Source organism: Cervus canadensis, chromosome 33 (assembly GCF_019320065.1).
Source record: "Cervus canadensis isolate Bull #8, Minnesota chromosome 33, ASM1932006v1, whole genome shotgun sequence".
NCBI lineage: Eukaryota > Metazoa > Chordata > Mammalia > Artiodactyla > Cervidae > Cervus > Cervus canadensis.
In genome coordinates this window covers 30,233,289-30,247,674 of record NC_057418.1, presented here as the reverse complement: position 1 = coordinate 30,247,674, position 14,386 = coordinate 30,233,289, and the positions used below count along the sequence as shown (strand labels likewise).

General features: G+C 46.5%; 1 protein-coding gene across 1 annotated transcript in view; it reads right to left on the bottom strand.

Annotated features, from left to right (window-relative positions):
• FNDC1 (fibronectin type III domain containing 1) overlaps nt 1-14,386 on the bottom strand; it is a 113,294-nt gene that overhangs the window by 13,308 nt on the left and 85,600 nt on the right. Inside the window, exons 16-18 of the mRNA XM_043457427.1 lie at nt 12,704-12,853; nt 10,285-10,515; nt 3,921-4,029 (exon numbers count right to left, since the gene is read on the bottom strand). Of these exons, the coding sequence (XP_043313362.1) occupies nt 3,921-4,029; nt 10,285-10,515; nt 12,704-12,853 (490 nt within the window). The remainder of the gene's footprint in view (nt 1-3,920; nt 4,030-10,284; nt 10,516-12,703; nt 12,854-14,386) is intronic.

Here is a 14,386-nt window from a genome sequence, read left to right as displayed (position 1 = left end):
GAGGGGTGATCCATTGGCTGGAAGAGCCTACTCCAGTTTCTTAGTTGTATCCACTCTATTTTACACTGAAACCTAAGTATTCTCCAAATCGACCCTCCTGTCCACGGAATGACTCCATTCCTCCACAGAGCCCATGTGGCCCAATTCTAAAGATTTATTTCCATTTGAACTCCACCTACTATGTCAAAGTAAGCTTAAATATGCCGAGCTGAAAAACAATACGGAATTATAAAAAAAGTAAAATTTTCGAAAACCACATTTAATTTTTTTCTACAGACTAAAATATATATTCCATACCCTGAAGTGTCTCTGTGTCACCTAAGTAACAAGAGCATCCCATGCCTTGCCTTCTTATACAAGCTACTGGCACCTTCTTTTGAATAGGTTCCATGGTGACAGATCTTTATACTTTAGGCTTCCCGGGTGGCGCTAGGGGTAAAGAAACTGCCTGCCAATGCAGGAGACACAAGAGACGTGGGTTTGATCCCTGGGTTGGGAAGATCCTCTGGAGGAGGGCGTGGCAACCCACTCCAGTAATCTTGCCAGGAGAATCCCATGGACAGAGTTACCTGGAGGGCTACACTCCCTGGGGTCACAAAGAGTTGGATGCAACTGAAGCGACTTAGCACGCAGGCATGGAGGGGTCTGAGGGAAATCCTCGTAGGAGGAAGCCAGCAAGCACTCTCCCTCCAAAGAATGACAGACCGGAAGGCCACGCTTGGGGAGAAGCCCGTGTGGCCGCTGCCGCTCCCAGTCCATCTCCCAGGGCCCCCAGGGTGGGTGGACACAGGACACAATCCTCAGGGGACCCTGGGGCCCATCTGTGACCGGCTGGTCCAGCCGCCAGCCCCCTCTCTCCTCCGTCCCCCCGACCACATCGGCCTCCTGCTCTTGCTCAAAAGCACCAACTTCCCAACACCCTTCCTGCCTCAAGCAACCTGACAACTCGCTTACCTTCTCCAGGTCAAATGCTGTGTATCTTCCTCAGCTGAATGCCCCTTCCTTACCCCCAAGCTCAGGGGAAAAAAAACCCTATTACACACTCACAGCACAGAGTACTGCTTCCTCAGGATGCTGGTCGGGGAAAGGCCATATCTACATGTTTATAAACCGTCGGTCTCTGTCAGACTGTGAGCGCCATGAGGGGCCATGGTGTGTTGTAGGCCCCTCCCCGACCCCTCCGGCTCTTCCCTCTTTGGAGCCCGGGGCCTGGCCCTGAGCACTCAGGAAGCTCTCACTGAGTGAGCCGTGGACACTCATTCATGCCTATTGGAAGAATGAATAAACCATCCCACATAACCATCCCCTGACAGTACTCAAAACTCAACATCAGTTTGGTACCAAAAGTTGTCACAAGAAAACTGGGCTGTGGGGGCAAGGGACAGCAGGGGTCCGGGATTTACAAGTAGCCAGGAGGCCAAATTTCTCTAAGGCCTCTTTCAGCTGCTCCTGAGGCTGTGCTGTAAAAACATTCACTCTGAACACAATTTAAAAAAAAAATGGATGCTGACTTTGTTTTCTTTAGTTTTGTTCTTGCTTTAATGAGTCAACTTTTCATTACTATCAGGGAAGAGCTAAGAAAAGGGCTTTCTCAATTTCCTAATTTTTTTATTTGCTGAATCCTGAAATTTGTAATAGTTTATGAAAGCTCAGTTCAAGTGAGCCCAGGGCATTAACAGGCCCTGAGCAAAGTTCTCCACTAGTTCAGAAGTCTCTTGGTGCCCAAGGCTATTGTCCAGTTTCTATCCCTTTCAACAGTTCTGCTTAAGGTTCAACATTTCTGTTTAAGGAGAGCATTTTGTTCCAATCTCCTGTGTTCCTCTGACTGTATAAAAAAAAAAAAAAAAAAAAGGGAGACCTCGGGCCCAAGTCACATCATTCGGAACACTTTGCTGTGGAAATACGGTGGCTGGACCTGACATGGTGTGCTGGAGCCACACTACAGGCTTCAGAGAGCTGATCGTTAAATATCAGCAATTCTGCAGGCCCAGGCCAGCTTGAAACTGGCAAATACTATAAAGCAGTTTTTACTTTTTTTCCCCCAGACAGCCAGTTTACAAGCACACCACGCGACCACTGTGTCCTTGGTGTTCTGCCCACGTTCACCCACCAAGGATGGAAGCTTTCCTGATGGCTGTTACCAGCAAGACCAGAGAATATAAAATAGGAAACGCACACACACACTGTTTGTACCCTTGAGACAAGTTCTGCACCATTCACACTGAGGGCTAAAAACTCATTCCCAGATGACCCTCTGGCTGGCAACCCACTTCTCCATGTAGGAAGCCATGCATCTTATAACTGATATTAACATGTAAAATACATCTTTCTTGAAGGATCTGAACTTCTACATCATAGAGCTTGAGTACCAGCTATTAAAATGTTTAGCCAGTTCATACAACTCAACAACAACAACAGAACAAACAACCCAGCTGAAAAATGGGCAAAGAACCTAAATAGACATTTATCCACAAAAGAAATACCCAAGGCCAACAGGCACATGAAAAGATGCTCAAGATCACTAGCTATTAGAGAAATGCAAATCAAAACTACAACGAGGTACCCCCTCATACCAGTCAGAACGGCCATCACCAAAAAGTCTACAAATAACAAATGCTGGAAAGGGTGTGGAGAAAAGGGAACCCTCCCACACTGCTGGTAGAAATAGATCTAGCAATCCCACTCCTGGGCATATAATGTAGCTTTATGTTCATAGCACTATTTATAATAGCAAAGACATGGAGACAACCTAAATATCCACCAACAGAGGAACAGATAAAGAAGACATGGTACACACATACAATGGAATACTGGGAACATTACTCAGCCATAAAAAAAGAATGAAACAATGCCATCTGGAGCAACATGGATGGCACTAAAAATTATCATACTAAGTGAAGTAAGCCAGAAAGAGAAAGATAAACACCACATGATATCACTTATACACGGAAATTAAAATATGACACAAATGAACCTAGCTACGAAATAAAAACAGACTCTCAGACTCAGAGAACAGACCTGTGGTCAACAAGCGTGGGGCAGGCATGGATTGGGAGGCTGGAGTTAGCAGGTGCAAACTATTACATATAGAGTGAATAAACAAGAAAGTCCTACTGTAGAGCAAAAGGACTATATTCAATATCCTGTGATAAAGCACAATCGAAGAGAAGGTGGGAGAAGGTGAGGGTGGGATGTTGCGAAAGAACAGCATGTATATTATCTATGGTGAAACAGATCACCAGCCCAGGTGGGATGCATGAGACAAGTGCTCGGGCCTGGTGCACTGGGAAGACCCAGAGGAATCGGGTGGAGAGGGAGGTGGGAGGGGGGATCGGGATGGGGAATACGTGTAAATCTATTGCTGATTCATGTCAATGTATGACAAAACCCAGTAAAAAAATAAATAAATAAATTTAAAAAAAAGAAAAAGAATGTGTGTATGTACGTATACGTGTGTGTGTGTGAATCACTGAATCACTTTTTGGTACAGCAGAAATTAACAAACATTGTAAATCAACTATACTTCAATACAAAATGCTTCTCAATTGCTGCTCTGCTAATGTCATATACAAAGCTTGTGCTGCATAAAGACACCATGTTGGTGACTGCAAATAGATGGATTCCCTTTCAACACACAGGACAATCTTTCCTTTCCCAACTGTAGGCAGTTTCGGTCTCTGGAAAACAGGGAACAAAATATAAACACAATCACCTAACAATCACAAAGCAGATAGTCCTTTCTCCGAAGAAAAGAACATGACACGTGGTAAGCATTCACTTACAGTCTACGAGAAACAGCTGAGAATTCAAAAGAAACCGTAAGAACACTTTTAGTCAGTCCTTTCCTTTTCAGCCTAAGGATATCCGTGACCACGCACACAGGTCTCATTTCCTGTGTATAAATGATGGACACATCATACCTTGTGTTGGGCTTCAGGTTCTCAATGGGCAGGTGAGTTACTGATGAAGCCTGGGTGGACCACTTGTTCCTGATGAAGTCTTCATAGGATGCACTGTAAACCAAGTAACCTACAGGAGGAAAGGAGGCGGAACCCAATGAGCGTCAAGGAAGCACATCACCCAAGAGGCGTAACTCAGGGGAGGGTGGAAGGAGCCGTGGGGTGGGGGCAGCTCTGTGGGAGAAGTCTAGGAGGGGAGCAAGCAGTGTATCGGATCGGGAGCGGGTAGAACGCTGGTGCCCACTGGTGATACCAGATGCAGGTAACGGGCAGAGACACTTCCTGACGACTAGCCGGTTCCCTGCTTTTCTTCCTTCTCCTGATCTCCCACAGTCCCGGGCTTCCTCATCTCCTCAGAACTAACCACATCTAACCATGAATGCACAGCAAAAGGAAAGAGCAGTGACCTCCACACAAGTGTTTAAGAAGTTCCTGGTAGAGGTATATACAATTGTCCTTCACCATCTGTGATGGTGAGTGCTCTGTCTTGTGGCTGAAAGATCCCAAACTCGATAGGTCTCTCCACCTCTTGTTATAGACGCTCCTGTGGTTTGTAGTTGTTGAAGCTCTCTGCCTGCCCTCGACCATGACGTCCAGTGACAACAGCCAGGCAGCTCTGCCTTCTCTGCTGTTAATGGAGCTCAGCAGGGGGACTCTGGACCCTGACACCTGCCCCGCCTGCCAGGCCACCCCGGGCAGCTGAGTGACGTTCCTGTCGCAGCATCACACATCCTTTATGCTGGTCTCTTACGGGGGAAGGAAATATTTGTCAAGTACTTTCTCTGTGCCAAACGTTATGCCAAATACTTTGGATCAGGTTTTACTTTGATAAATTCTCCTGACCTTAAGTTTCTCTGTCTGTCTCCATTCTGACACAGGAGGAAACTGAGTCTTAGAGGTCAAATATCTGGTCCAAGTTCATATTTGTTAATTCAACAAATATTTATTGTGTGCTTACTGTATATTCATTCAACCAATATTCATTGTGTGCCTCCTGCAAGGCAGTGCTACTGCATACTACGTGCTAGAGATTAAATGATCATTCGTTTTACTGAAAACTCCAGGAGCAGCAAGGCAGACAGACAAATAGGATTATACTGCTTGTTTATACATCCTGATGAGGGCTGTGTGTTGGGGCGTGGGGGGTGGGGAGAGCTGGGCACAGAGAGCTTTTCCAGGACCACGAAATCGGGCTGATGATAACTAAAGGATGCTGCTGCTGCTGCTAAGTCGCTTCAGTCATGTCCGACTCTGTGCGACCCCATAGACGGCAGCCCATCAGGGTCCTCCGTCCCTGGGATTCTCCAGGCAAGAACACTGGAGTGGGTTGCCATTTCCTTCTCCAATGCATGAAAGTGAAAAGTGAAACTGAAGTCGCTCAGTCGTGTCTGACTCTGTGCGACCCCGTGGACTACAGCCTACCAGGCTCCTCCGTCCATGGGATTTTCCAGGCAAGAGAACTGGAGTGGGGTGTCATTGCCTTCTCCGAACTAAAGGATAGGAAGCAGTTAAGATGCATGGTGGGAGGCAGGGAGAACTCCAGGTGGAGGGAACACCTGGGCAAAGATGCGGGTGAGGGAGAAACCAGAAGGCAGGAGGGCCTCAGAGTGGCAGGGGAGGGGAAGGGCAACATGAAACGAAGCTAAAAAAGCATCGAACAACAACAACAAAAATGCAAGGCCCTTTGGTTATGAAGGCTTTTGCTTTTCATTCCAGAAGAAAAGGAAGACATTCAAGGGGCGACACAAGAAGACTGTCTTCTGTGTATCTCTCTGGTGCCGAGCAGAGGACCAGACAGGTGTGGTATATGGAGGGGGTGGTCTAGCAGGACAGTGTGACAATATCCAGGTGAGTGGTCACAACAGCTCAGGTACCGGGGTGGTTAATGGAGAGCAATGGATGCGTGCAGGAGAAATCTGAAAGGTAATGGTGACGGGATTGAGTGATGAACTGAATACGGAGGGGAAATAAAGGAGATTGGAAGATGACTCCAAAGCTTCAGGGTTGCAAGAATGGACGGAGAGTGAGTCAGAAAACCCAGATGAGCAGGTGTGTGTCTGGATCATGAGTCTGATTCTGGATATGCGGAATCTGAGAAGCTTTGGAGACATGACGGATGATAATGTCAAGTGGACGTGATTTTTCAGTTTGAGGCTCAGAGGCGAGCAGGCTGCGTCCTGACCTACAAACCAATGACTCACCGCCAAGAGGCACTGAAACCACGTGCATCGGGACTTCCGTGGTGGTCCAGCGGTCAGGACCCTGTCTGCCATTGCAGGGGACACAGATTCAATGCCTGGTCCGGGAAGACCCCACAATTCGGAGGGGCAACGAGGCCCAGGCACCACAACTACCAAGCCTGTACTCTAGAGCCCTCGGGCCGCAGCTGCTGAAGCCCGTGTGCCCCACATCCTCTGCTCGGCAGCGAGCCGCTGCGATGGGAAGCCCACACACAGCAACCAGACAGCAGCCCCCCGCTCACCACAGCTAGAGAAAGCCTGAGTGCAGCAATGAAGACCCAGCGCAGCCAAAAGTAAACAAATAAAAAAATTTAAATGCTTGTAAATATATATACATTTTAAAAAGACACGTGTGTGGGTAAAATCCTCAGCTGAAGCTGAAGCTTTTCTTCTTACTCTATGTTTTCTCTCTCCAGGGTCCTCATTGCTGCACTCAGGCTTTCTCTAGCTGTGGTGAGCAGGAGGCTACTGTCTAGCTGGACTGGACTGAAGGACTGATGCTGAAGCTGACACTCCAATACTTTGGCCACATGATGGGAAGAACTGACTCATTTGAAAAGACCCTAATGCTGGGAAAGACTGAAGGTGGGAGGAGAAGGGGATGACAGAGGATGATAGTTGGATGGCATCACCGACACGATGGACATGAGTTTGAGTAAGCTCCAGGAGTTGGTGATGGACAGAGAGGCTGGCATGCTGCAGTCCATGGGGTTGCAAAGAGTTGGACATGACTGAGCAACTGAACTGAACTGAACTGAAGAAGAAAAGCGACTTAGGACCATGCCTTAAGCAATTCCAATCTTTAATGTCGGGTCAAAGAGGATGAGCCTGTGAGGAAAACTTGGGCTGAGAGAATCAGATCACAGGTCAAGGAGGAGAAGATGAAGAAAATCAAAGGCATCGAAGAGGCACATGGCTTTATTCAGCAACCTGTTCTCACCGATCACTTCCGCAAGGGCTATTCTGGTGATGGGAAGAATGGATTAGAGTCACATAGCTCCTCCCCAGCATTCGGGGAGCAGAAATAGGGGCCCTGGGCTCTGAAGCCTTTTCAGAGAAATTCCTTCTCTTTTTTCAACAATTATTTCATAGGACCTGGGAAGTGTTGCTGCTCTCTCCATAGGGTACCCTCCTCCTCTGAAGATGGTGATGTCAAGCCACATGAGCTGATAGTGACGCCGTACCCAACAATGGTCCAGCCGGGGGCGGATGTGCCCAAGGAGCCCTGGCTTCAATGGATCAGCCCAGCTCATCCTCTTTGACCTCGTATCCATTAGAATGCTGTGCTTCATCCCATATACTACTCAGGTTTCCCTGCTCATCCTTGTGTCTAGATTTTTATAACGTGTTTGCTGAGCACATGTATCTCCTGCATTCTCTGTTCTTATCAAAACCAGTCCTGAAAAGATTCAGAGACCACCACAAAGGTGATTTCCCATGGAGTCACTGCTGATGAAGAGACAGCTTCATTCATTAGGACTGATCAGGGTAGGCAACGGATCTTGGACCTATTTACCTTGCAGGAGTTTCGTGTCGTTTGGCCAACGTCTGGTTACACGCTGACTCAACTGCGTGTGAAAGAAAAGAATTGCTGGTGGAAATCAGCAAAGCGCTCTACACCTCACACAGCTACCAGGACCCAAACGCCCTGCTTTGCCCAGAAGTGTGATCTTCCCTTTGGGTCTAGGAGGCATCTGGGTATCCACTTCGCCTCATTGGTCTACAGCTAAAAGAGCTGGTGCCTGATTCATTAACTGATGAAGCGCTCCCATGCTTTTCTCTTTTAACTTCTAGGGTCTAACATGCTTCTTCTGCATATCACAGGGCTGTCGTGCACTGAAATACTCCACAATAAGCAGCTTGGCTGGAGTTGGCATAACTTTCTATTGGGACCTGAAACCCAGTAACACCTCAGCCTTATTATTTATGCTCGTGGCATGAGTACTCGTGATTAGGGCCCTGGGGCTTGGTTTGGGATTCGATGACGGGGGTATGTGGCGATGAGATGACCCCAGTCTCTGGGGAGCTTCGGGAGGCCGGCGATGAAAGGTTAACAGGAGGGTGTGTTTCAGAAGCGCGCCCTCTATGGGATGATACAGGAACTGCGTCGGAGTTAAGTCCCGCGACATTTACAGTTCTCCGAAGGCTCCTCACGCTCCAGCCCAGGGGGCATGTCTAAGGTTGCCGGTCCTTTCATCCTGTATCCATCCTTCTGTTTCTCAGAAGCCCCGTGGCTCAGGGCACAGGGGTATATTTATGTTAAGTAACATCTGTTATGCAAGAGATCAAAAGCTAAGTAGCTTAAGATAAGGTTTTCCATGATTTCTTTTTTCCCTGTATGCTTGCTTGCTTGCTTTTCAAAATTGCCATTCATAAAATCATATTCAGTTCATAAAAGGATTTTCTGGTTGTTTTGACTACAAGCTTTCTTCCTTCCATTGATTTATTTGCTTTCTATTAGGAACACGCTGGACCACAGAAGCTGGCCCCAGCGGCCCAAGCAACTTGTAGATTGGGGGACCAGCAAGTATAGTTACACCAAGACTCAGACCCCTTGATCTGCACTCTGGCTCTCCATGGCCTTACCATCCTGCCTGGCACAATACCCAGGCATTCTGTCCTGTGTCCTTTACCCTGACTTTTGGGCTGCTGTGCAAACTTCATTAAAAAAAAAAATAGCTCTCTGGCTGTGCTTGGGTATTTTTTTCTCGTTTTAAGAGATCATACTGGGGACTTAAAGCAAAAGCATTAGAAATTTCAAATTCAATGAAGGCCACTAGCGTGGTAGTCACATACTATGTCAAATTCCGACTTATCCCACCATCCCCAGTCCTGAGACACACACACACACACATTCCTTCTTCTTATATAACTCACTGACCCAAAAGGAATCATTTGCAAAAGATGGGTGTCTATCCAAAGAAAACATTAACTCTTTTCCATAAGAACTCATCTCAACAAATTTATCCTCAAGTATGTCTTTGGCAGAGTTGAATGAACTCATGAACATCTCATAGACCAAGATCTTGGAGGCTCAAGATCCCTGGGCATTTTCTCCATCACATCCAGTTCCCACCTAAGGAATTCAGGAGGGCCAAGACTGATTTGGAAGCACCGAGCTGACCCAGAAAGAGCCTGAGTCACGACCCCAGGGTTGATCATAATCCCGGGCAGCGCACAGTAGGAGTGCTCTCATTACCCATGCTGCAGGAACTCATCTGACAAGTGGCTCCGCAGACTCCCTGGCTACTTGCAGGATTACAGGGTAAGAGACCTAATGATAGTTTGTATCGGAGGAGACCAAGGTCCAGGGAGAATGAAGTAGTAGCTCCAAGTCATACAAAACCCATCTGGGACTAAGATTCAGGACTTCTGACTTCCATCCAGTGCTCCTCATACTGCCCTACAAGGCTCCCCTTACTGCCTCTATTTCATCCTTTTAAAAGAGAATATCTGCATTCGCCCATCCAATTCATTCATGCATCTCTCCATCTAGCTATCTGACCAATCCACCCATCCCGGCACCCACCCATCACTCATTTCTCCAATCCATTCATTTATTTATCCATCCATCCATCCATCCATCCTTGCATCCACCCATCATTCATTTCTCCAATTCATTTATTTATCCATCAATCATCCATCCATCCATTTTTCATCCATCTACCCACCCATCCATCCATCCTTGCATCCATCCATCATCCATTTCACGAATCTATCCATCCATTCATTTTCCATCCATCCATCCTTGCATCCATCCATCATTCATTTACTCAATCCACTCATTTATCCATCCATCCATCCATTTTTCATCCATCTACCCATCCACCCATCCATCCTTGCATCCATCCATCATCCATTTCACAAATCTATCCATCCATTCATTTTCCATCCATCCATCCTTGCATCCATCCATCATTATTTACTCAATCCACTCATTTATCCATCCATCCATCCATTTTTCATCCATCTACCCATCCATCCATCTTCCATCCATCCACTCATCCATCATCCATTCATCCCTTATTGTCTGTATTTCCCACCTGCAGATCGACAGGAACTCTGAGCACCTGCCTGGGACTCACCTGTTATCATATCTCCTGGGGCAGCTTTGTCCCAGTCCACAATGACAAATGAGTGGCAGCCTTCCACCGCGACCACAGTGATGTTGCGGGGGACATGCTGAGGAGGCGTGTCACTTTTCTTCAGGTCATTTGGAATGATTTCATCCAGGCTGTCCACTTGGAAGTGATCCAGAGCATCAGTCAGAGAGCATGGGGCAGACGGGTCTTTATTTAGGTATGTCACGTAAGGAGCTGGAAGAGAACAAAGATACCCAGTTGGGTTGCTGAAGGCTTTCTCTGAGGGCAGGAACACGATGCCTGATCCATGGAGTAGACCCAACATTCAGTCTGTTTCTGCTAAACATCTAGAGTCATCAGCTCTGAGGCCAAACACAAGTGCTCATCCATAGCTCTCCCGAAAGGATCCACGTATTTATTATATCTTTCAATCTGGTGGTTTCAAAAGATCCCATTGCCCCATCAACATCGATGCCCTCATAATGGTTTTGAAACCTCTCCAAACTATAATTTAATGTCTAATAGAAGTCTGCGGCATTTGCCATTCCTATGTCCTCAAACTTGGAAAGGTACAATTGAATCCAATTTGGAGTTCTCTCAACACATTTCATTATCTAGACTGTCTTGGGACCAGGAAAAAAAAAAAACATACACCAGCCAAGATGTACAACCTTAGCCTCAGTCCTGGCTGGCCTCCCCTGGGACATCAGGGGACTCACATGACCCCCTGGAATGTCTGCATAGGCCAGGCCTGAACAACCTTCTACAACATTACCGTTCAGAACGATAACAGCGACTCGCATTTATGGATAGCTTCAAGCTTTTCCCACACACATGGTCTCAGCAGATACAAGGGCCCCAGGATTAAGGCAGGATAAGAACTGATAACCCACGCTCCAGCTGAGCCTACCGGTGCTGAGAAGGAGCCCACAAGACTTCTTATTATATATGCACTAGAACTTAGAAAAGCCAAGGGATTGGATTTGGGGCTTTATACCTTCAATACCCCCAAGCGCTCCCAAGTAACAGTTCCTAGAACTTGCTAAACATCCCATTGCCTCTCTTCGTACAGCCTCTCATTCCCAGTGGCTGTTAGAACTGAAAGCTATTTTTACGGTCCTCTGTTTTCCAATAATCCGTACAAAATTAGGCGTTTCGAGCTTGTGCATGGATTTGATCAGGAAGTTTGGGGAAGCTGTCTACTGTGCTTTATAAAGTTATAGGCATATGAAAACAGCCAGACAATAGTAAGCCTTTCAGTCTTTGAAGAGGTCTTCGGAACAGCTAATAATAGCACTGAAAGCATTTCAATTTCTGTCATGGAACCACAGAGAGAAAAGTCAGAACATTCGGTGAATTCAGCCAGGCTGCGGCATGCCAGGGGCCAGCATTACCACTGGCCTCAGGAATCCTCCTTCCAATTAAGATTCTTGTTCTTCAAGTACGAGTAGTTCAGACACTCAATACTACATCTTGGCTGGCAAGAGTTGTTCTTTGCTGATGGCAGAACATTTGCTTTGGAAACAGAAAAGTGTGATATTAGTTTAAGCTGTTGCCTGTCTCCGCTCAGTAATAAATTATTTTTTTCCACTTAGTGATATGTTAATCTGCCTTGTTAGCAAAGTTCATTAAGGGCATGGGAAAAGAAGGCTCCCAAAGGGAATGAAATACAGTTTAGTGACATAGAATTTCTTCCTGAAACTGTTTTAATAACTGAGAAAGAGGAATACGGTCAATTTCTAGATCACAAGTTCTTGAGGCTAATGAAAACTATAGGAAATAACCTCAAGAAAACAGCTTCAGCTCTTTGAGACTGTAAGATATACTAGTAGCTCAATTCATCAATCTGCTCATCTTTTAGGACGAAGTTAACAAACAACACGCAGGGGCTTCCCTGGCAGTCCAGTGGCTAAGACGCCATGCTCCCAAAGCAGGGGACCTGGGTTTGATACCTGGTCGGGGAACTAGATCCCATATGCCACCACTAAGACCCAAAGCAGCCTAAATAAATAAGTAAAACAATAAAACAAACAAACAAAACCAATGTGCAGGCAAGGCCTAGTAAAAGTCTCATCTCAGAAAAGTTGGCTATAACAAAAATACTTATATTTCCGGGACTTGATGATTATTAAGTGTCTCTTACTCTTCATCTACACAAGGCAGCCTCTCTAAACTCTGCTCCATCAGATACCAAATGTTCTCCTGCGAGCCTGCTCCCCTGACTTCTGCAGAGAGCAAGTTCACGTTCAGAAAGCATCTAAACAGGACTGACGCACTGACACGCCCAAGTGGAAACCTCACCCTGGGAAAAACCTCTGCTCCAAACGAGCTGCCACCGCCAAGCCGAGAGACGCGTTCTGCTCTTCTTCAAAGGATGAGAGCTACAAACTCATGCTTCTCTGATTAAGGAACTTCTACTTACCGACAAAACGTTTCTTCCCAGCCAGATCAAATTCTTCTTCGGGGTAGGAACTGATGGAGCCTTCAGGCGGGATGACGGCGGGCGTGGTGGTGGTGGTGGTTGTCGGCGGCTGGGTGGTGGGCGGTGGCGCCGAGGTCTCAACTTCGTAATCTGAAATGATACGATGGTTTTGTAACTGGGCACGTCCAGAAAAGGGCGCCATGTGCCATCAAAAGATACCTTAAGATTGAACATGACACTAAAGTGTATATGCACACAAACAGATTCTAGAATTGGAGAAGGAAATGGCACCCCACTCCGGTACTCTTGCCTGGAGAATTCCGTGAACGGAGGAGCCTGGTGGGCTGCCGTCCATGGGGTCGCACAGAGTCGGACGCGACTGACGCGACTTAGCATGCATGCATGCATTGGAGAAGGAAATGGCAACCCACTCCAGTGTTCTTGCCTGGAGAGTCCCAGGGACGGGGGAGCCTGGTGGGCTGCCGTCAATGGGGTCGCACAGAGTCGGACAGGGCTGAAGCGACTTAGTAGCAGCAGCAGACTCTAGAATAAACGCTATGCCTGAACAGAATTTGTTGCTAACAAAACAATACTGCCCCCCGCCCCGCCATTTTTCAGTCCTTAGGAAAAAGCAGCTGCAGGTAGAAGAAAGGAAGGAAAAAAGTAAAAAAAGAAACATACATAACAAGAAAAATGAGATGTTTGGAATCAAAGCTGGACAGAACCTTAGAACTTACCCAGGTTAGCATGCTCCTGTTACTGGTCCATAACCATTCTCTGCCTAAACAGTTTTCCCTTTTAAAGCCATAAGAGTCACACAAGAAAAGAAATCTGATTTTTAAAAAAATTTGTCACCTGCGTACGGGTTATTTTCTGAGGGGGAGGTGGGACTAATCCTATTGAGAGAACTAATCCATTAACAAAAAAGAAAAGAAAATTCTGCTCCCTTTTCAACAGCTCCAAATCATAGAGTCTTATTTCCAAAGGTGCTAAGAAAACTTCCTTTGCTTTCTCACATCTGCTGTTTTTCTTTCAAGTCTGATTTTTTTTTTTTTAAACTGGGGGATTAAACCACTACATTGAAGATCGTGACTGCATCAGAGGTGACGTTATTCCCACATTTGTGACTGAAGAACCTTGAATCTACAACCAGCAGCCAGCAGACTGAGCACATTAGTGAGGCTGACACCCCAAGTGTCAAAGGCTGCGAAGGGGACAAGCTTTCTACGGGAATTTCCTTCCATTTCGGAGGCAATTTACAAAACACAAGAACAACCACAGGGAGGTAAGTATAATCACAGCAGTGATTGGAGTGACCAGTGAATGGAGTGACCAGACGCCATGCAAAGCAAGCCTCTTCTTCATCTTAGAAACTTCACCTTCACTTGAAAAATTCTGATTTTTTAAAAAAATCAGCACATCTACCGTATTGCTTTTTTAATGTAATTAGAAAAGGACAGGAAAGAATGAGAGTGAGAAGAGCCAAGAAGGGAAGCTGGAACTGGGTTAAACTAAGTCGTTTTCACTAATGTGGATGGGCGGGGGAGGGGGGCTCAGACTGAAGTAACTCCAGAATTTCCAAAAGAAGGAGGAGAAGGTTTGGGAAGGAGAGAAGGGGGCCCCGGGGTCTTGTCTGGCGGCTACATCTGTGTGTCAAGCACATAAATTTCCTCTGGATCAAAT